This window comes from Diospyros lotus, chromosome 7 (genome assembly GCF_014633365.1).
Source record: "Diospyros lotus cultivar Yz01 chromosome 7, ASM1463336v1, whole genome shotgun sequence".
NCBI lineage: Eukaryota > Viridiplantae > Streptophyta > Magnoliopsida > Ericales > Ebenaceae > Diospyros > Diospyros lotus.
Genome location: NC_068344.1, coordinates 17,553,946 through 17,578,018, shown reverse-complemented (window position 1 = coordinate 17,578,018; position 24,073 = coordinate 17,553,946). Strand labels below are relative to the sequence as shown.

At 37.2% G+C, this 24,073-nt stretch overlaps 2 protein-coding genes across 4 annotated transcripts in view; one reads left to right on the top strand and one right to left on the bottom strand.

Annotated features, from left to right (window-relative positions):
* Positions 1-6,106: 6,106 nt before the first annotated feature.
* LOC127806422 (40S ribosomal protein S25) lies at positions 6,107-9,175 on the top strand. Its single transcript, XM_052343709.1, has 4 exons — positions 6,107-6,476; positions 6,567-6,641; positions 8,664-8,798; positions 8,909-9,175. The coding sequence occupies exons 1-4, from the start codon at positions 6,474-6,476 to the stop codon at positions 9,023-9,025; spliced, it is 330 nt and encodes a 109-aa protein (XP_052199669.1). The 5' UTR covers positions 6,107-6,473; the 3' UTR covers positions 9,026-9,175.
* Positions 9,176-9,646: 471 nt separating this feature from the next.
* Positions 9,647-24,073, bottom strand: part of LOC127806421 (ferredoxin, root R-B2-like) — a 52,968-nt gene continuing 38,541 nt past the window's right edge. Inside the window, exons 2-3 of one of the 3 annotated variants that reach the window (XM_052343706.1) lie at positions 12,856-12,926; positions 9,647-10,263 (exon numbers count right to left, since the gene is read on the bottom strand). In XM_052343706.1, coding sequence (XP_052199666.1) covers positions 9,806-10,255 — 450 coding nt within the window. In that variant the 5' untranslated portion in view covers positions 10,256-10,263; positions 12,856-12,926 and the 3' untranslated portion in view covers positions 9,647-9,805. Of the gene's footprint in view, positions 10,264-11,779; positions 12,790-12,855; positions 12,927-12,954; positions 13,073-24,073 lie in introns of those variants that run through there. The other 2 variants (XM_052343708.1, XM_052343707.1) reach the window with 2 other exon arrangements.

Sequence of the window (24,073 nt, the reverse complement as noted above, 5' to 3'; positions counted from 1 at the left end):
ACAATATTTATTTTTCTAAGTATTAATTTATGAATTTAAAAGATTTAAAATTTAAAAACTTAATTAAAATAAAATTAAAATGTTGTAATTTTAGTTGGGTATAGTATATAGTTAATATGTGCAGTGTATATCATAAGGAAGCTCGTAGCTCGGACGGTTGCGTGCACGTGCACGGACCAGGTATCGAAACTGAGGAAGGGAAAAAGGAATTCACTGGGAAATTATCCCAGTGCTACACGTGGTGATTCAAGGCGGCGCTACAAGGTAGCGCGCGCATCCTTCCGGCGCAAGTTACTATTATTTTTTTTTAATTAAAGTTAGTGACAGAAACAATTCCGTCACTAATTAGCGACGGAATTGTTTTCGTCGCTAATTATAATTTATTTTAATTTTTTAAATATTCTAATTTTTATTGTGAACTTTCTGTCGCTATTCAGCGACGAAACGATTTTCGTCGCTAAAATAATATTTAATTTTTTAAATAAATTTTATTTTTTATTTTTTAATAAGTGACGAAAATTTCCGTCGCTGATCCCGTCGCTAAATTTTAGCGACAAGAAGATGCCCGTCACAAAATCCGTCGCTAAAATTTTTAGCGACGGATTTTTCCGTCACTAAATTCTGTTTTTCTTGTAGTGGATCAACAGTTCCAACCCCAAATGCTAGGAACGTTTGACAGCCTCTGTTAAACGATCAACAGCCCGAATATCACCCTCTTGGTTGCCAACAGTCGACAACTGCTGGAACAAAGCGGTCGACAGAAGCCAAGCAAATGGTCAACAGGACCCGAAAAACAAGCAATAGATAGCAATGAAAATGACCTGCTTGAAGCTAAAATACATACAAGTTACACAAAACTCTTGTATGCAATTAACTCTAACAATAAACACGCCATTCCTTTATAAAGATGGGGTGAATCAAACCCCATTTAGACCTTTAATGCAATTTACCAAGAATTTCAAAAAAAAACTACACAAGTTACAAGCAACTACGTTGAAACCCTCTTTACTAAGAATACTAGGGGTTTCATGAACAAAATCACAAACATGGATGATCCATGATCACCGAAACAAAGAAGAAGATCAAGATTTTCATCAGAAGGAAATAAAAGAAGGAAACCTGATATGGAAAAAGAACAAAAGGAACTTGCCCTTAGTGATTTTGATAGCCAAATCTAAAGAGGAAGAACCCACGAACTAAGACCACTTGAAATGAAGAACAAGGGTGTTGGAGTTGCAATCTTCCAACTCCAAGGGTTTCAAAGATCAAGAAGAGAAGACAAGAAAATGAAAGAATAAGAAAATAAGACATGAGGAGGAGGAAGAAGATAGAGTGAAGAGAACAAGGGAATATGGCTTGCATGCCAAGTTCCCCCTCTCTCCCATTTATATTTTCGACTTTCCTTTTCCTTTTCCTTTTCCTTTTATTTAAATTCACATACATATCCATTAATCTCCCCTTTTCCATTCATTTAAATAACACAAAAAGCGCGTGCACACATAATTTGACAGCCATTTCTTCCCATTTCCTCCTTAATTTTTGACTTTTCTACTAACAACCCATTTGACTTTTCAACCATTTCACAATCTCACTTCATTGGACTTTTCCACCCCTTTTTTCTTTTGACTTTTTCCCATACACATAAATTTCATTCATTTTGGGCTTTTCACAACACATTAATTTGTTCCAACAATGCCAAAGTATAACACACATAAAAATATTAGCAAGATAACTTAGATCCATTAACGAGTTATTACAATTTAGCTGAGGTATGAGAGACCTCGAATTTCTTTCTAATGCTTCTCTTTTATTTATTTTGATCCCTAACATTTGGATTTTTATTTGGTTGACAACGGATGTAACATCAAGCATTGGGAACGACTAATGCTTAGGCGAATTTGGCCAAAGTTGAGGCGGACAGAGCTAGGATGATCTGCGACTTCCTCCACCAAAGAGACAAGACGAGGCGCTTGGAGCATGAGGTTAGGGACCCCAGGGAATACAAGAATCAGGCCCTCCATCATAAGCATGAGGCCGAGGAGGCCAAGAAGGAGAGAGACTTCCTAAAAAGCGATGTTCAATGGCTGGGGCAGGGGGGAGAGGAGCGAATGAAACATCAGGATACTGAAGCAGCACTCACGAGAGCCAATTCTTCCATGACTACTGAACTCGATTAGGTCTTGGAGGATAGGGATAGCACATGCATCTAATTTTAGGAGAGTAGAGGCAAATTGAGGAGTTGTCTAACCAACTCAAGGAGGTCAGCATTGACGCCATCTGAGTGGAGGCAGTAAAAGAATATCGATTGTCTCGAATATTCCACGAGGATAGGGAGAGGTATGCCTTGAGCTTTGCTAAATATGGATTTTACTTAGCCAGAGGGTGTCTAGAGAGAACATGCCCGAACACCTATTTTTATGATGTCATTTTTACGACGGAGAAGATCAGAGAGGGCATCCGCAATTGGCGGGAATATTGGGATCCTGATCCTAAGGCACCAGAAGAGTATTTGAATGTCAAGGTGAGGCATCTTCCCAACCCGGTAGGCCCATGGAGCCCGTACGTATTAGAACTGGACTCCTATCCTCCAACACCAGGCGACTACAGAGCTCCCTAGGGAACATAGGTGATTGATGCCTTAGCTGACATAGAGTTCACATATTTGGACTTCAAGGAAGGGGTCCCCACTCTGGAGGACAGATTTCCTAGGGCTTTGATTTAGAATAGGCTTCTTCCTGCCCCTTTTTGACTTTTTGGCTCATCAGACATTTTGTATTTTGGGAATTTAACAGACATAAATAGAATGAGCATTCTTTTATGGGATGAATTAGTGTTTGGGCTGCTAGGAGTAGGTCTGACACATGCATGGATTTCATGAATGCAAGTAGCATAAATATGAATGTAGCCAAAATGTAAAGTGATTAAATGTACTATTACCAATAGTGATGTGCCTTGGCTCCAAGTAAAGGCTACATTTTTCCTAAGTACCTAGGTTCCTGTGCATTCATGGGAACGCCAAAAGAATATAGTCCCCCAAGGAAATAGGGATGCTGGCCTCCTTCAACTCATGGAGGATAAGCCAATTGTATATATAAACTTATGGAAAGAGTTAAGTGATTTCAGGGGTATCGATGTACCTGATAGGACATTATGAAATATCCATCCCTGAGATACATAATATAGAATTCCAATTTAAAGAGCCAGGAATCCAAAATGAAATATATAAAACATCTTGCATCTAGCATCAATAGGAAGTACCACTGCCGCCACTTGCAACTAGGGGTGAGACACGTGCCCGAGTCCTCTGATCTCCTTAGACCCCCCCGATCTCATTCGTAGCTGGAATGTCACCACTATGCCTCGAGCCCATGAAAAAAGGAGGGCATTGACCCATAGAGTCCTTTTGTAGAAAGGTCTGGCCACGATGAGCAATAGACGGTCCTAGGCACCCTAGTGTAGTGGAAGGGGTGAATACTAGTGGACCTGCATGAAATAATGTTTACTATACTCTGTTCCTTCCATCAATTGGTGCATGAATGTTTAGGGAAATAGGAGCAATCATTAAAGGGGGCGACCCTAGTCTTTGCATCCAAAGACAATAGAACTATCTCGTAGGGGGGTGCCCTAAGCCCAAATGAAAGAGAATGCCAGGTGGAAAGGATAGGGGCCCTAATGGCATGGAGCATGCCTAAAGGCATTCTATTTTTTTGTTGTGGTTCGATAATCTACGTCCGCAGAACTATTTTGTTTCAACGATTCGGTGGCCTAATGCCACATCTACATCCATAATCAGAATATCAATAGTTTGTCAAGGCGATTTAGCAGAGTGCCTACTTCCACAATCATAAATTTTTATCGAAAAGGTTCAGTGGAGCTCCTACTTCCGCAATCTAGTGAGAAGATAAATGTTTTAATTGTGGCCCATGATGGAAATGCTTTTATTATAATTGTTTGGTAGAACACCTTTGATTGTGATCACAGCTTTGGTGTAGTTGAATATTTTTGTTTTGGCAATTCGGCCTTTTATCTATGTCTGCCCATAGAAACTATCCTTGTAGAATGATTCTTTAACGTGTGGATGTCCTCATATTAGAATACCAAATAATTTGTGGTGTTTCTTGTTGGAATACTTTCGTCTGAAATCTCATTTATTCATAACTGTCCAACTTTGAATTCGAGATTACAAGAGCTTAATATGGGCCGAGTTTAAGGGTTATCACCCTTAGCTCCACAATGTAGACCATGTCAGGTTCTCAGTCTTTCTCCCAATTGCTGCAAAATAGAGTACACACATATATATGTTACCTTATACCTTATTCTTACATTATAGGGACATTTTGTTTGTGTAATTCGGTATAAGCACCTGCATCCACGATTTACAAGGAATTAGTTTGAAGTTAGCAATGTCTTAGCTTTACACCTTCTGCTTGCAAGCTAGCGACTTTTGATATGTGATTTGAAATAACTTGGTTCTGCATCTTTGGGTGTGGTGTTCCTAAAGCGATCAATATAACACTGCCAGGCAACCCCATCAATCCCGTGCCTTTAAAATATCCATGGCTAGGGTCACGAGAAACTCTCATCACAACTGATCGCATGGCTTGAGTAAGCTAGTGTGGAACGCCAAACTCCTTCTGGCAAAGGGGCTGGAGACTACAACATGAGTGGTTGCAAAAAAAAAAAAAAAAATTGCTAGATAGAGTTCTCTTCTTGAATCGATAGCTTAGATGCTTCATAGCTAGCTGTTGCAAAAAGTGCTGATAATTAATCTCCTCTGCTCAGCACTTTGCGTAGCTTCCTAACTGCTACCTTCACTTGAGTTGGTAGGCCACCCTCTACTTTTTAATTCCTTTGGGCTTGGAGAAGGTGTATCTGAGGAAGCTGGGAAGCCCAAGGTACTCTCTCCTGGGTTCATAGAATCCTTTGGCAGACACATCCCATAAGGAGTTTTCCCAAGGAAGAGGACTTCATAATTCCATTCTTTGGGGCAGCACTCTTCCCGTAGAGGCCGACATTGCTAAGGAGAACAACCCTATCGTCAAATACAAGTCCAGGAAATGACAAATTCCCGAACTTGGCCTTCATCAATAGGGGGCCCAATCTCCTCACTTCCTACTTTCCTTGGTTGGTTCCCTGCTTTGAAGAATAATATGGACGCACAACAAGGATACAAGGTGGGGAGGTGCGCTTTTCTCCTGAGGGCTAACATAATAATAGGAAAGGCTCATAATAGAAGGAGAAAAACCTCGCAAAAATCTCCCCAGTGCCTCTGGAGGATTCGAAGCATGGCTTATTATGAGGCACTGCGGGCTAGAATAGAAGAACTGATGCAACATCTTCACACCAGTGGCCCTCATGGTGGCTACAAAGCGTGATAACTTTCTGTTGGTTTCCCATAAAATGGTGCCAAATTGTTGTTTTTAAACTATAATAATTAAATTTATTTATCTTGGGATCAGTCAAAGTAGAGTCTTTCACAGAAGCTAAGGGTCTGAGATATCGCAAGTGATGTCAACTGGGTCCGAGTCGGATCCACAATCCCAAAAGGCAAAGGCTTAAAGAGCCTGGATGGGGTCTTCGGGGCCTCCAGGGTCGCTAGCTTGGAAAGGTCTTTAAGGATCAAAGGTTTCAGGCTGGCCTAAAAGGGTCTTCGAGGGACTACTCCTGTCTTAGTTTGTGAGCACAAAGGATGTCAGAAAAGCACGAGGAAGACTCCCCCACATAGGTCCTTCGATGCCTAAGCCAAACAAAAGTCCAAAATGTATATGCAAAAATTTGTGAATGTATGTTTAATGTATGTCTAAGTGAGTGTTCCAATGTCCCGAAAAGTAGGGTAGAGGTCTTCCAAATGAATCTTAGAAAGAGAAAGAGTAATGTTCGAATGTTCCCCCAAAAAGGTCCATTTGTGTTGGAGGAGGCAAATATTTATAAATGCTAAATGGGGCCCACAGTCAAGCCCTCAGACTCTTCCGGGGGATGCATTTGGAAAGGTCGGAAGGCCTAAAATGTCTTTAAGGTCGAAGTGCCTCGATGGCTATCTCTGGGTGGTCCCAAAGAGAACTTCGGGGCCACTGAGTGTCCAAGAAATTCTGAAGATGTCTCTGAACTTATGCAAAATGAGATGGCCAGATCATCTTGGGAGACCCCCGGATGACTATAGTCTCAGAAACACTTCAGAATTCATTGAGAGATTTACTTATGACTTAGAAAATCTTTAAAGCATCCCAAAACAATTCCCTTTATGCTCTCCCCCTCCTGTCTAATTGGTGAAACCAAAATACTTTAAAATATGTAATTTTAAAACCAGAAAAATGAAAACACAAAAACCAGGACGAGGACCAGAACCAGAGATGCCTTAATTTTTGCAATATATATATATATATATATATAAACCTATATGTACAAGCAACCCTTGGCCGTTGTGTTCTTGCTGGGTGCGCTGTAAACCCTGCAAAGTCGTCTGCTTAGATCTCATGGTAGAATAAATCTCCACTCTCTACTTCCCATCTTTCGTTTTTCTTTTCCTTGTTTTTAGTTTCAGAAAGCATTTTCTTTCTTGTCTTCAGGCGCCGAAGAAGGACAAGGCTCCTCCTCCGTCATCGAAGCCCGCCAAATCAGGTGGTGGAAAGCAGAAAAAGAAGGTCAGAAGGATCTTTGATGAACTTTTAAGTGTTTTTGTTTATGAAGTTTGAAGTTTGAAGTATTTTAGTGTTTATGAACTTTAATTTGTCTAACAACTGCCATCTAGGGTTTAGTAGGCGTGATATATAGCTACTTGAGTTGTTGATTGATTGGTAATAGTGTCATTTTAGCTGTGGTTCTTCTTGAGTGTGCATTGGCATGAATTCTCTGTATATTCTGGATTGGGCTTCTTTGTTGCAAAAATTGATTGTTATATTGAGATAGCTTATAGTAATTTTCGGGAATGTGATTGGTTGGAATCTTTGACCGCTGGTAGATAGGCTTCCTGTTTGGGTCTTCTAGGTACTATCCCTCTAGTTTTGCTAGTCAAGCCTGTAAAAATTGTTTCTGTTCATTGATAATGTGAGAGTTTCCAACAGATTAGGGATTAGTTAGGGACAGGAAACCTAGTTTCTGATGTGGTGAATGGTTCAGTTATCAGCATCTTTTACACTTGGAATGTTGAGTGCCGAATAGATGAAACCCCTTTAGGTAGCATTTGGGGCTTAACTTCATCAAGTAAGGTGTTAATGGTGGTCTATTCCCAATCTAGACTGGGGATCATCTGAATCAGATTGGAGCTCTATTGAGTTGCCATTGTCTATATTGAAAAATCTGAAAATATCCTGGTGTTAGGTTTTGTGCTTATAATGTTAGTTTTCCCTCTTAATTAGGACGTTGTGCCTTCTTTTGTATCTCTTAATGAAAACACCCCTGGCCGCACTTGGTTAGGCAGTAGGGGTGAATATCCAAGGTGGTTATTGTAACCTGGATGTCATTATTTTCATTTTTTATGCCTTGGCTACTTGTGAAGTCCCCTGAATTGGTATTAATTTGTTATAATGATTGATGTGAATGGTAAAGAAACCAAGGCAAGGATTGTTCAAGAGTATGTAAGTTTTGGGCCAACTACTCGTTCAAGAGCTAAATAATTTCAAAAGGGATTTGAGTTATTTATTGAGAAAACTCCAGCCCCATTTAGAAGAGTTAAAATTCAAAGTAAATGAATTAAAACTCAAATTAATCACATTGCTTGTTTGCTTGGAAGTGCAGGATCAGAATGCAACCTAGGTACTCCATGATCAAACCCAAAGAATCATCCCATCTACCAAGCCCAAGTCTTTCCAACAAGCCCAAGTCTCATAACTGATGTCATGGATGATGTCATCCTTCATTTATCCTTTATGTTTGAGAGTTTTGTCTTTATATATCATTGTATTTTATCATCATCACGACTCCATTTGTCAAAAGTGACATGATGATATTTTTTTTTTTTATGTTTTTAGTTTGTCTTTTATCATCATTAACCCTATTTTGTCAAAAGAGACAATCATGATTCCCTTTGTCAAAAGTGGCATGATATATTTTACTTTATACTTTTGATTTGTCTTTTATCATCATTAGCCATCTTTTGTCAAAAGAGACAATGATATTGTTTGTCTTTAATTATTATGTTTGTCTTTAAGACTAGTATTTATATGTGTGATATTGTAATATTTTGGCATGGACATTTTTATGAAGAAAGTGCTGAGAACATTTTTATCATAATTCTTATCTAAGTAATTTATTTGTTTAGTGGTGAATTTACTTAATTCTTATCACTTTTCCTTCTTCTATCTTAGAGTGTGGCGAACTTTCTTATTAAATAAAGAATGCTAATATTTATTTTATTTTGTATTTTGGGCGCATCAATGATTCTGCACCTTAAGATATCATTTGGTAGTGCTGCTTATTCATGTGGATCTGAGCTTTACTACTTTACCAACCTCTCCCCCACTCTCCACTCCCTAAAAGTTAAACTAAATAAATAAATAATAGAAACGGACAAGTAAAAAAAAACAATTGGATTCAATGCATGAGGAGGACTAATAGAGAAGGCATGCCTGCTTTGTACAGTATTCCAATACTAGGTGAATATAGCTTTGTACACTTAGAATTTAGATTTTATGTGCATTGTCTTAATTCATGAAAACTTTGTACAGAAATGGAGCAAAGGCAAGCAAAAGGAGAAGGTGAACAACATGGTCCTCCTTGACAAGGCAACTTATGATAAGCTTCTTTCTGAAGTTCCAAAATACAAGCTTGTCACTCCATCAATCTTATCTGATAGGTTGAGGGTATGATTGAATTCTTCCCATCTTCATCCATTTTCTCATATGCTGGTGTTTTTAAATGGCAATCATATATGGACAAGAGTTTTATTGATCATGTTTTCCTTTTGGTTCAGATCAATGGATCGCTAGCTCGCAGGGCAATCAAGGATTTGATGGCAAGAGGTTCCATTAGAATGGTGTCTGCTCATGCCAGCCAGCAGATCTACACTAGGGCAACAAATACTCAATAGACAGAAGTTTCTTGTTTTCCCTAGCTATGGAAAGAAACCTAAAAAAAATAGTATCTTCTCATTAACATTTTGAATCTCGTGGCGATGCCTACATTTTTGCCTTGTGAGACTGATTGATATACTTCCTTTTATGAACCTCTAATTATTTTCTTTGCTTATCTTGGAATTGATGGAACCTGGCCTTTAACGTTGGTGTTGCAGGAGTAAATGACCAATTTGTTCCCTTTGGTTCTGTGCCTTTGTCTTGTGGCCCACCCTAGGGGTTGATTTGGTTTCTTCTGTTGTTGGTCAGGTCATGCTTGTGTGGGTGAATGGTTTAATTTGGTATCTCCAAACTGTGCCATATCGATCTGAAACAGATACTCAAGTGGAGCACGACCTTGATGAACAAAGAAATTGTTTCATCTCGAGAAACCAGCCATTTTGGTCCCATAGCAGAATGTTTTTCTCTTTATAAGCTACTTAGCATACCCAACTACGGCATGCAGCGTATCAAGTAAAATTTGGCCTCTTAGAAGCCTGAGGCCTAGGTTGTGTAGCATAAGGAGAAGGAAGCAAAGCATATACATAACCATGGTTGCTAGCATTTTGCCTTCAAACAAAAAAAATGGGCCACGGCAATAGCAAAATGACAATGAATTATCAAACCAGAAAAAACATAAGAGATGAAAAATTAACATCGTCCAGCAGTCTTTAAGTAATTGAGAGTAACATATCTAGCTGCAAATTTTCCACAAATCCCTTGAGCAATAGAAGAAAAGAGAGCCACGACATCATCCATCAATAAAGCTCGCTTTCCTTGTGGGTGTGAATCACACAATCAGAAGTTGGGTACGAGATACAAGTAAGCACGTACCCCTTCTGCATCTGGGTCTCATCCAGGAACGATCCATCCGACTGGTCGACCGATCCAGAGACCATCAGCCCGGCACATGTCGAACAGGCACCGGCTCTGCACGAGTAGGGCAGCTCTATTCCTTCGTTTTCAGCCGAGTCTAGAATGTATGCATCATCTGGGGCCTCAAACTCGTTTTCTTTCCCGTCAGGTCCAATTAGCTTCACTTTGTATGTGGCCATGGCTGATACTTTGAAGGAGGAGGATTTCAAGCCAAATGCTTTGGAAACACTCTTTACAGAACCCAAAGCCCGTGGACTCTTGGTCAACATACTGGATCTGGTTATGGGTGCAGTTCTGAAGTTGCATACTGTTGGAACTGACACAGTCGACATATTTAGACCTGAACCAAAGCAAGAATGTTAGTTACTCAAGTGGGTTAACTTCCCTGTGATGAGAAATCATGACACGCAGAATACAAATGTGAAAAAATGCATGCTACAACCACGTTTAAATGAAACCAAATGCATATAAGGTGGAAATAAAACCAACTAAAGTAGCTCACAAGTAGTGAATATGTGTCATGTGTTACCACTAGCGGACTCAGGCAAACAATTTCCATCTATGGTTCTTTTCAGGGACTAAAAATAAGACTGCCATAACTCAAAGTTGATGCACTCCGCATATGTCATGTCTTTAATATTTAACTGAGATATTACTAGTGGAGTAAAATACGAAGATATTATGCATATGCAATACAGTTCTATAATTTATCTACATAAAATGAACTTTAAGGTGAATTTCACATGAAAGTACAACAGAATTGGGGCCTTTAAGATTCAAGACAACTAACATACACAAGCAAAAAGTTGCAAGGAGCAGGGGGAAAGAAATGCCCAGTGTTAATTAAGTATTCACCAATTACTTTTGGGCGCCAAGAGAGTATATACTACAAAAAAATTTCAGGAGCACAATATGTTCTATTTCTCTCTGTTTTTCCCTTCAACACAATGGCAAATGGAATAGACATAGAACAGAGAGAAGAAAGAATGGAATGTATGTCCAACCCCAGGCTTAGCAGTGTGTGCTAGAGCTTGCATGAGGGAGAGAGAGAGAGAGAGCGAGAGAGTCAAGGGATCTGCTAGATTTTGCCAGAAAATATTAGTAGTGTAGTGAATTTGCATTTTAAGTATCCCTACCAACTTTAAAGAAGATAAATTTATCAGTTCAAAACAGTTTTTCATACTTCTTATTTTGATATTAAGAAGAAGAAATACAAAAACTGATGAACTTGAATTGAATCTCGCAACTAATAAGGAACAGTTTCCTACGAGGAGAATGGGAAACAAAAGAGTAAATTTAATTATGACAAACTAGGCTCTATGTTTTAAGCAACTGACAGAAAATAGAACAGTGAGATAAACTGCAATTGTGACCTTTTAAGCACTTGATACTTAAAAGAATAGCACAGCCATAATCACACACAATCATACAATGTTGTCAAGTGCTAGTGAAAGAAGATTGATAAAAGAAAACAAATGCTTTCACAGAGAATAAGTTATGAATTTGATATCCAGATGAAACATACTAAGGCGATGTTGGAAGTAAAGAGAGAGAGAGAGAGAGAGGGAGAGTAGAGAACGTAAGCCTATACAGAAGTAATCCAACAATAAGATAGAAATTAAGAGGATATAGCTTAGGATTTGGGCAAGTTCCACTTCCATTCTTTCATTACAAGGGTTGTTGAATTTTCTTTCTTTCTTTCACCAATGCTTGGATCATGGCTTTGTGAACTGAGAGAAAAGACTAGCAAAAATGAAAGGGAAAAAAAAATTTCATACAGCCAATTCTTTCTTTTCTTGGATTGGCAAGGAAATGATATAAAATGAACAGGCTACCAGCAAATTCACTTCCCTTACATTTACATTCCCTGAAAACAAACCCCAAGTTCGTTTCAAGAAACATGCTGTCACGGTCGCTGGGATTGCTGTCAACTTCCGCCCGGGGTGTATTAGAAGGGGCTCGGGAATGGTAGTAGAAGAGAAAGGTTCAGAGAGAAGAAGAAGAAGATTGAGGGAGAGAATAGTTTGGGAGATAGAGAGAATGCAGGGAGTAAATCCGGAATTTGTTGATTGATTCTCGATAACCATTCTTAGGAGCCGTTTGGGCTTATATAGCTATCCTAGGGGGCTGCCACAGCAGATTGCAGCTCCCATGACCAACTATTTTGTCCTATCCCAAACACCTTTACAGCTGGATATTCTCTCTAACTAACTAGCAGCTAGAATAAAAGAGAATTCTATGGAATAACAAAGAAACATAGCAAGCAATTAAAGACATAGCAGGAAAAAAAAAAAAAATCCGCAGCAAAACTTGGCATGGTCCGTGACACATGCCTGTGCAAAATCTCTCAAACACTTGAGAACCTAGATTTTGATGGCCTAGAGGGATTTAACTATTAAGCAATACCAAGAAGACAAATACAACAAAGAGAATCATTTTGGCCGCCATTCTTTCTTATTTCCTGCTTCACAGAACCCAGAGTTTAGGGTTTTATAACTCATCATCACACAATTCAACCACAAGCACATAACGAGCTTGACCAAAAAAGAAACAACTACAGTTAATGCACAGTTAAACCCTAAACCATATAACTTGACAAGAGATTATGGAATCATTTCTCTTAGAATTTATACAGGAAAATCTATATTATACACACTACCCATATCGAAAATCCTAAAATTATCTCATAAGAAACAAAATGAAACAACACTCGAGCATCAATCAGTACCTAAAGGTGAAAGAACTAATCAAACCACATATTCAAAAACATAATAAATAAATAAATAAAGAATGTGCCATCCACCAGATGTAATCGCAAAAAGGAACAATTAACAGCAATGAAATACAGATCAAGCAAAGAGGTGAAACAAATTCAAGACGAGAAAAATCGATCAAAGCAAAAATCAGGGAAAAGGGTGTGAGAAACACAAACTTGAGAGAGAATCTGAGGCGGGAAAGTTCCAGAAGAGAGAAAGAGCGAGCGAGAGAGAGAGAGAGAGAGAGGAAGCAGTAGTGCGGGTAGTGGGCGCACCTGTATGTAATATGTATATATGTATACGCAAACGCAAAGGCAAGGCGGGTCGCGGTGCGTATCAACTATCAATACATAAATTGGGCTAAGGTCCGTCCAATCAGCGATCCCAGTGGGCCATCTGGTTATGGAAATTGGTGGGTTCCGAAAGTGATGTCTTTCTTGCGTACCCCTTTCTTCATTCAAATCACTTTCGTGCTAGTTTGCGTTTCAGTCAGTAGCGTATTGATCTTGCTGACTCGCACTGGAATCATTACAAAAACAAACTTGAAATTTGTTCAAATATATAATTTTTGTTAAATTTTAAATTAATCTTATATAAATATATTTGTACTTTTTTTAATTTAAAATAAATCTACTTAAATCTGAATGTTTTCCATGAACAAAAATTTGAAAGAAATAGTCGGTACACTTCTCAAAGATTATAAAAGTATTGATAAAGTCACGAATTTTAAAAAAAATCATTTAAAAAGTTTTAGACATCAAATAAATGTTAACTAACTATGAGAGACAATTTTAGACACTTCAAACTCCTCAAATGAATTTGTTTAGGTTTGCAACCTTACGAATATCTTCATTTACATTTGAATAATGTATTGACTATTTTTGTAAAATTTTTCTCGATGAAGATTCATTACTCGAGTATATTTTTACTAAGTTAAAAATAATTCAAGAAGTTTGACAAAAAGTGTATACTATACCAAATTTCATATATATTTCGAAATTATCCCTTATTTATAAGTGGGATAGGGTGTTTGATTTTTTTTCACTACATACATGCTTGTGTGTGTGATTGTTTTGTTCTATATAAAATAGATATAACGATGATAGGGAAAAAATAAAACAATTATGTGAAGTAAAGAGAAAAGGAAACGATTCAAACTAAATTATAACGGCTCAACTTATGACTAAGATTATTTCATCTGTCATCAAATTGTAATTTGAAAGTTTCACTATGGAATCAATCTCTCTAGCTTGCTAAGTGCTAAAAAACCTTACAACTCCTATAATTTGCTAATGTTATAAAATCTTGAAAAATACTATTTGTACTTCTTGAACTACACAATATAGTTAAAATGATAAAAATATCCCTCACCCAAAGCAGTGAAGTAGCACAAGACAGTGAGATGAGGTAGCACAAGGCAGTGAGATGAGGCGGTGAGGCACAAAAGGAATTTTAATCATTTGCACTTGTGTTTGTAGCTTAAGGTGTAGTCATTGATGTACAAGTAGCATGGTCTTAAAATCTTTCTCCCAATAGCTTGCAAATGTTATAGAACCTTGCAATCCACTAGCTTCAGTGAATGTTAGTCAACCTCTCCGAGACTTTAATATGTGCTAATTAAAAAGCCTCTTAATAAGTCCTTAACTTCCAATCTATGCAATCCCTTATACACAGGGTAAAATCCAAGATACAATTTCACACATCTACATATCAATAATTACAAGAATAAAAACAAATAATATATGTTAACGAAGCATTGCTTTATTTGTCACACTTCGTACTTGAGTTTATATCTCGGAGAAGCATAGAAAGAGAGTGAGTTCCACATCTTTAAGATAAGACTAAGATAATCTAGATTAAGCGAGACTCTGGTTGGGTCTCAAGGGTATAGTTTGGGACAAATTAGTGGTCGATGAACTAAGGAATGTCCAATCGCTTGTAAGGAGTACTCTAGGGATTGGATATGCATAACAAAAGTAAAGATGTTAAAGTATGAACTAAGATGGGTCTAATGGTGATTTAGACACTTGAATCGAGGATAGTGCTTGATAATCCATAGTATTAGTTGTGAGAATTGGATTTTTGGGAAAGTCTTCAAGAATATCAACTAAGCCTCAAAGGAGGTCAAACTTTGAGTAAAAGACAACCTAGGGGTGGTTGAGATCAAAATAAAGGTCCTAGTGGGTTAGTGAGATGTGACCAAAGAACATGGATGGTTATTAATCGAAACGATTATTAATTTCTTAAGAGAACTTGGTTCACCCCTAGGAATGAATATCAAGGTTAGGATTAATGACCTGAGACTAAAGTATATGGAGTGGGGCTTGAGAAAAAAAAGTTTAAAAAACTTGAGGGTTTGATAGATTTATTAAAAGTCGGTTTCACTTTTATGGACAAATTAAATAAAAAAGGGTGATGAAAAGAAATAGCCCTTTGTAATAAAAAGAATGGAGAACCCACGACTTGGTTAGAATAACTTTGAGAGAGAAAGATAGAGTAGCGACAATGGCAACCATTGTAAGAACCCATATTTTCGTAATGTTATCACGTAATTTTGATAAGTTTAGAATACCGAAAAATTGGTTTGATAACAGTTATAAGTATTGAATCGGCTGCAGAGAATGCCTCGGAGTGAAATTGTCTAAGAAAAATTATATGGTCTTGATGAGTGTTCCGAGAAATGATTTATGATATCGAAAGAAAAATCGGATCAGGAATAGTTTTCGGTGCAGCTAAAATGTAGATACCATTTAGGCTGCAAAACCGAATCGTTGTAGGAGGTTCCCGAAAAATCAACGGAACCCTATGGGGCTCTGGTTTTACATAAGGATCAACTCTTCAGTAGTTTCGAGATGAATCGATGGCCCAGTGAGGACACTGGCGTAAAATCGTCCTTTCTAACTAAGCTTTAAATTATTAATTTTAGATTTTCAGTATCGGAATACAATCTAATTCAGTGTTGGAGGATGTAATTGCAATTAAGCAATTGTTCTAATGAATTTAAGATGAAATGTAAGGCTTAAAAGTATAATTTCTTTATTAATATAGTACAACATATATATATATCTATAGTTATATATAAGTCTGGGCGTAGCAGTGTGCCGCGTGGGAAGCCAGAGTCTCCAATTGCATCCCATTCCTCTACAAGCTTCATGGATTAAATGGTGTGATTTTCACGCAAGCATGTATGGGAAAAGTAAGGTGAGGTTGATTTTGATTTAAGTGATGTATAATATATATATATATATATATGAGCATCTGTGCACGTGTGTGCGTGAGTGGCAACTTCCATAAAGTTTTATGTTGCTGCAGGTGGGATTATTCAAATGTTTGAGTGATGGACCCTGTAACACCCAGGATTTTTACAAGAGTGATGTCTTTTAAAGAAGAATACGATGGATTTAGGATTCAAGAAGAAACAGGTAGATTTCGGGCAAAATATGATATGTTTTGGAGATTTCGGGCAAAAGCATAATTTCTCAAAAATAATTGAAGGCCATTTTGGAGTCAAGAATGGTACCTAAAAGTATAAGGAGGATTGTTAGAATCCATAGAAAGAGAAGAATAGCATTTTGAGGGCTAAAATGAGATTTCCAAAAGTTATGAGGGGTAAAAGTGCAATTTATGGAAACTGTGGGCCAAAACGATAAAAACCAAAGCTAAGCAATCATGAGAAATCATGAAATTATCAAAATATCAGCATTTGGCCAATAAGGAATGGCCAAGTGTCCCCTAAGTTGTTGAAATTTGATTGGTTGGAGGCTTTTATAAATTAAGCCTTTGGTTAAGGCTTTTGGGTGAGTTCGGGTCTAATTTTTTAGGGTTTGAGAAGTCTCTAAGGGAGAGCTAAGAGAGGTGAATCTATTCTTGAGAGATAGGGAGAAATTCTGCAAAAAGAATGAGGTAGATTGGTGAAGAAACGAAGAAGTTACGAGCCTGAACCTGAAATCTGCGCATCGCTGGAATCTGGGCCCGAATTTCCAGAAAACTTACTAGGTAAGTTTCATTTAATTTGATAATCTTGTATAGGGAAGAAAGAGGGAGGTGTAGGAAAAAACGGAGGTCAAATCGGAGTTAAAACAAAGGAGAAAAGTCAATTAAACCAAGTTGCTGCGCAACCATCGCCGGAGAAGGCACGGCGCGTGTAACACATGCGCCGCTGCTAGCTGAGAGTAGGGGCGCGTGGGACTCCTTCTAGGGGCTTTGAGAGTGCGTGAGGGCCCCTTTTGACCTGAAATTTTTACCACTTATTCCTCTTTTTATTCCCTACAATCCTATATAAAAATATTTAACTTTAGTTTTATGAAATCTTACGTTTTATGCAGAACAGCCTAACCGATGCTCGTAAACAGTACCGGGTCAAGTAAACTTGGTGGGTGACTCCTCATCTTTGGACTCCTCATCTTTGAACTCCTACATCTCTTACTTGTTGTACTTTCATTTGAGTGGTTTGCATATCATTTAATACCATTGGTTCGCATTTTTATGCACATGGACATGCATCACTACATTCATGGCTAGTGGCATTGAAATGGTTGCATATGTACGTGGTCTAGGACCACACCATCCCAAGTCAGGGAATGGCTATGATTTTATGATTGCATGATGGCCAGTGGGGGTGATTGCAACGCCCTGGCATCACTACCATCGTACTGCACGACATACTGCATAATGTATTTGCACGCACTTTCCAATACTGAGTTATCCAGTTAGATATTGCTATCTAACTTGGGTTGATGCCCTTGGAACATTCAACGTTCTAGGTACAATAAGTGTTTCAGGTACTCAGGAGCAAGCAAAGGCAAAGAGGAAACGACTACCTAATATTTACTTCATCCTGTTTACATTCCAATAAATCAAGTTGTTGTAATCAAGTTACAAAATGATCATTAATCTATTACCAATTTCCATTCAGATATCTTGAGAAATCAACTATTTATATGGTGATGCTAAGTATTTGAAGCATGGTAAGATTTTAAGCCAATCTTATAATATATCTATGTTCATATTTAAATTCCAAAGAAAAGCAATACTGAATTCCAAGTTTAATTGGCTTGCCTGTAAAGAGGAAAAATCTAGATGCAATGTTTCACATGACCATTTGTATTAACTACCATTTTGTCCTTAATTTTGGTAGTTCATTATGTTATACGTGGGACACTTACAAGTCAACCACCTAATAAATAAACACGCTTCTTTCACTTGAAGTTTAAAGATATTTAAACACCATAAGGAAATGGGATAAACGTTAACGAGTTAAATTAACGCCTCTCAACTTTTAATTTTTTTTAACCAACGGGTTAAAATCGATCCTGGGATTGGCGAGGCGTTACAGGTGGTATTAGAGCAAGGTTTTATGATTTAAGTTTTGATTTGGTTAAGTTTACTAACCTTGAGGATATTTTGGATATGTAGTGGCTTTGATTTGAGTTTGGACTGACTAATTTTGAGGATATTCTAAGATGCTCGCAGGTACTTGGATCTTGTGGCTTTCAAATAAATTGGTTCTGGTAAAGTCGATTCAACTTGTGGAACCAACAGAGACTATAAAGACTAAGGAAAATTCTTGTTTATCTATTCCATTACAAACCTTTGAAGTTATGGAACTCTTAGTAGCAAATGTTTTGTAGGCTTGTGGTGGATTTGAAGTCTCAAGGATCATAGAAGCGATTGGAGGATGAGTCCTATTTGGAGTTTAAGGAACTTATCTCAAGGATATAAATATAAGGATTCTATGCATGAACACATGTGTATTAAATAGTCTATATAAATGGAGTAGTAGGTCAAGGTGACTATATGCGTAGATAATGATCTTTACATATATTACTAAATTTTGGACTCCTTGATGACAGAACAGGTTAGGGATTTTTGATGTGATAACTAACTTTAAGGACATTTGATGGAAGGAAGGAATCCGATTGGGATAGAGATCCAGAACCGGCAAGCCATCATGAGATGGTGGAGTATATGTCTAGGACAAACGCTGCATGCGCCCAGGAGATACAATAGGAGAATTTTTGGACTTGGTCACCCCTGTTCTGCACACACTTCCACCCAATGTCACAGTTCCTCGCATAGTGGATTTACAAATAGCTTATTTGATTTCCTTGTTAATAGAAGAATTGCAAGGAGTTGGGGATGAGCTGCACATTCAAAGACCTTATGATGACCTCATGACTTTTACCACTCACCTACGTGAAATTGAAGGATTTATGGGCACAACAGACCTATTCCCAGGAGGGGTAACACCAGAAAAAGGACATGAAGAATAAACCCCGATACCCCCGCCAGGATCCAAAACCTAGGAGAATGATTTTAATTTTCAAGGGGTACACACATGTACAAATATGTGAGATGGTAACAAGGTAGTAAGATGTATATGTACTAGTAGAGAAAAAATGGTGGTATGTGGTGGTTATGACACCTAGCTGATATTACTAACCTTTAAAGTATCTTGATGACAAGAAGAATTGTATGATTATTTTTGGGGATCGTAGAAGGTAATGTCAATTTGGTGATACTAATCTTTGGGGTTTTGATGACAGGATAGGATACACGACCATTTTGGAGACATAGGCGACTGCCAACAGAACCTGATGAGTAGGTAGGATGATAGTGGACACAAGTAAGTATTTCTGTATGTCGGACCTAGCCAAAAATTTGGGTAACCCACTAAGATCTTTGGGGATTTTTTATATAAGGATTGTTGGAATCTCTTAATAGTTATGTTGCGGAAACTAAACGATTCGAGGAATTGGGAGATAACTTAGAAACCTGGATTTTGAAGATAGTTCGATTTGTGGTCCAATAAGAATTAATCAATGCCCTACAAGTATTCGAGGAATTTAGAATCTCGAGAATTTCTAATAATAAGTGCATGAGATGTCATTCTAATATTTTTGTGGTAAAGTGAGAAGCCTATATACATGTACACTTATGGAGATAAGTAGTGATATGTGGCAATTGTAGGAAATAATAAATAAGTGTTAGCAGGCTGGAAGAGTAAGTAAAATAAGATCTAATACAGGAAAGTATTTCAATTGCTTGGAGAAATTGACCCCCTAGCTATGATCTTAAATGACTTACTAGATTCTCGGGGACATCTTACCATGTAAACGATTGCTTGAGATCTTGAAAGTTTCTTATACTGGATGTAACTCATTTGAATCTTATGGTGTTTCATAGGGACTCAATAAGTTTGGAGCTTCAAGGAATATTAGGCAATACTCATGGGGAAGTTACTTTGTCTTACAGATATTGATTTTTGAGGATCTCAGATGATAAGTGTTGAAAGACTAATCTTTTTTATGCTATTTAACTGTCCTAAAGGATTTCTTTCAAGGAAACATCTCTATATATATGGGTTGCTAGAAATTCTCTTTTGGTAAGGTCAAAGTATTAAAGGATTAGTTGGATTTATTAACATCTCGTACTGACAACTATTTTGTAAAAAGGTAGAGGATTTGAAGTTTAAAGAGCTTTAGAAGACAAATGTTTGGAAGACTATTTAGCGGGTTTGATGAATCTGAAGTCTCGAGGATTCTAGACAACAATCACTTAGAGGATGCTAAAATGATAGAATTGGGTGTAAGTAAGAAGAAATTTGGAGACTTGAACACATGTAAGTAAGAAAGTAACGTTAGAATTACATAGTGACAAAACAAGCCATCCAGTGATGGCATAAGGTATTTATGATGCTTATACTTGATAGTACTAACTTTTGAGTTTATGATGGCAGGATGAGATATATATAGCAATTTGGAGGTCACGGAAGTTTTCTGTGGAATTTGGTGGGTAAGTTAAGCAAGAATTGACTCAAGTAAGTACCTTAAACATCAAGTGAGACTGAAACCCCCTTAAAGTATTGAAGGACTTACTATATGATTTAGAATTCCTTATTAACAACTGTTGTAGAAAATTTGATGGATTTGAGGATTCAGGAGACTAAATGGATTTTTGAAGAAATAGGCTATTGAATCTTGCACTAATAACTATTTTACATGAGTTTGGTAAACTTGGGATCTCAAGAGTTCAGGATGATAATCGTGGAAAAGGCATAAGGGTTACGGAGTAGGAATTGATACCAGTAAGTAAGTATTTGATCATTTGAGAGAGTTAAACCCCTAGCTAAGATTTTAGGATTCACCGGACTTTTGAAAAAATATTTCATGTGAGTTTTTAGAATTCAATTGAGGTATTTTTGGATATGGTACTAACAATGATGTTGTAGAAAATTCAAGGGGTCTTGGTATCCTAAAAGGATTCTAGGAAAGAGTCCAATTATGGTGAAAGAGTACCCATAAGGTTAGGAAACTACTTCGTTTTATAGTTATTCAATGGATTTTAAATGGTAAGTGCTTGAGAGACTATTTGGTTGCTCCCTAGGAAATGGTAGAATTTGAAAGGTTGCCATAAACAAGGTTATGAAATTTCATGATTAATTTATAGTCGAATATTTACCTTATAATTTTGAATATGATTGTTTCAGATGGAAGATACTTGACGATCTCAAAGGTCCGAAAAAGAACAAAGCTTGGAAGTTAGAGGGAAAAGTTTCAAGCTACAGGGTCGCTACCTTAGGTGTCGAAAGTTTCATTTTTGGAAGTGTTGCTACACTTGTGGAGAAAGCGATCACAAAGCTCGAAATTGCCCAAACGGATATGTGTGCTTTGGCTGTCGGCAAACTAGTCATCTCGCCAAGCACTACTCGTGGAAAAGGAAAGTTGGTCATCCAAATGAAAGAAACCAAGGATACGATTTGGGAATACAAGGACAAAATTTCAAGCGAAAATGTAATTATCTTAAGTGTCAGAAGTCCTATATTGGGAAATCTTATGAAAAGAAAAACCAAGAATGTTGTACTTGTGGGGGAAAGAGTCATTTTTCTCGAGATTGTCCATATGGGCTCGTGTGTTTCAGTTGTCGGCAGATTGGCCATCTCTTTAGGGACTGCCCTCAAAGGAGGAAAAATCCATCGAAACGAGATGAACAAAGGATGATTAGTAAATTTATGCAATTATGTATTTTTCAGATTTGGTGGTTTGAGGAAAATATCCTAGCAATTTGGTAAGATAATTTCTTAGAGCTAATGAGTCATACTGAAAGTAATGATAAGACAGAAGGTGAAATGATCGATAGTGGATTAGATAGTTAAGGCGATTGATTATGTGTAGTATTGAGTCTATGAAGATATATGTCATTCCATTTGGGATGGTTTTGTGGAACCATAGGAATCGAGGTAACTTACTATATTTAGGGACTATAGATATTCAGAAGATTTGAGGGATTATGAGGATTTGTTAATGATGATCCATAAGTCAAGGGTTAGCTAGCATAGGCTAAATGTAACTTTAATTGTGGAAATGATACATTGAGGATTTGTGATTTAGGGATTCAAACTACCAATTGAGGGTTAAAGAAAGACATGGTAGTAGGATTGCTTTTAGATTCTATTATGGTGATATCTAGTGATACTAACACACCTGTAGCTTGCATAAGTTGGATGAATAGGTGTTCAAATTATACTTGAGTTAATTTGTGGTTAATTTACTAAGTTAGTAAGGAGAATGAGCAAAGTTTGAGGATCGACTTACGGACACTATAGGAATAGCAAGCCTATGCTAACACGGATAATTTCCTTAAGTATTGTTATGTTGGGAGACAGTCAAGGAAATTTAGGAAATAAGATATTGGAAAACCTTGAACGACGGGATTTTAAAAGATTTTCTAGTAAAGCCAAATTTAATAGAACAAGGCAAGGTAAGCATAACCTTCGAAAAGAGTTAAACGACATGAGTGGCTAGTCAATCCATTTCGATTCAATCTCCAATAATACCAAAATACTTGGAAGTGATCAATAAGAGAAATGATAACGAGCTCTAACCTTGATCCGGGAAATGATTCAATAATTATGGGAATCCATACCCTTACCTCGAAATTATATTCGTATATCGAATAATAGAACTCGATACCATAACAATGTTAAAGGCATTTCAAATATGGGTATAATGATGAGTAGTAGTAGTCGAGGGTTAGATATATGGGCATCAACTTTTGGGATAAGTTGGAGGTTCTAGTATTTGATGTTCTACCCTTGTGCTTAGTTTTGATGATGAAAAACATATATTATTAAATCCCTAAGTCATGAATCAAGGTGGTGGTTTTCAACAAAATCAATTTCAAGTGCATTGTTAAAATGAAAACCAAAAAGATTTATGATTTTCTATTTTAGTTAGAGATTTGCAAAGTCAAGTTTTTAGTCTTAAAAGAATCTCCTTGAAATCGTTGGTCAAAACAATTCTAAGGCAAAAGACCAACTAGAACATGTTTTTGAAAGTGTGTTCATTTTAGAAAACTATCTCTAGGTATTTTGATATCTAATATCTCTTGGAAATGAAATGGTTTTGATAAATGTCTATATGAATGGTTTTTGATAAATGACTATATGAAAATCAATTTCTACTATGTGGATTATATGAATGAGAAAATGAATTTTTAGTATATAAGCTTTGAAGCAAGATATGAAAACTTATAGAAGAAATATTGAGTATGGTTGAGAGTGATTTGAAAAACTTGCTTGTTGAGAGTGATTTGTTTCAAAATATACTTTTGATAATCTCAACTTGCTTTCAAGATAATCAAAATGAGTTTTTAAAGAATCGAATAAGGATGTATTGAAAATTCAAGATTTTCTATAGAATAGTCGACTATCAGGATCATTCTGTCGACTATGCTTCAAAATAATCACATCTTTGGTATTGTGCAGGAGTATACAAGTTTAAAATAATTTTGGAAGGCAAGTGCTAGGAATGTGTCCTCATAAAACGTATGGCTTTTGTGAATGAAAATTTGTGAGCCATATTTATTGCTTGTGGCCTTGAGTTGACAACAAATGTGGTCGCCGAATCTGGGGCAATACCACTCATATGGAGGAAAATTGAGGTTTGGACAGATCATGGGAGCTTAAGGTACCTGGTTCCTTAGGGAGATGTGAATGTAGGGCAGCAATAGTGGATTGAGCTTTGAGGGATTACACCTGTACGATCCAGTACCACACCGGGAAAGTAAGCATGGTGGCTGACGTACTAGCCTAATTTTGATGACCGGGGGTGGGGGACTGGTAGAGGCTTTTAGCCTACTGGCAGTGGATGTGACTTATAAAGGAACGTCTATTTACGTCGTTGACTTAATGATTCGCTTTCTTTGTTTGGAAAGGGTCCGACAAGCTACATGGAAAAAGAAAATAAAGTATGTTCTTTAAGGCCATAAGAAATTTCGGGGACAAAATTTTGTTTTTGGGGGGATTGAATGTAACACCCAGGATTTTTACAAGAGTGATGTCTTTTAAAGAAGAATATGATGGATTTAGGATTCAAGAAAAAACAGGTAGATTTC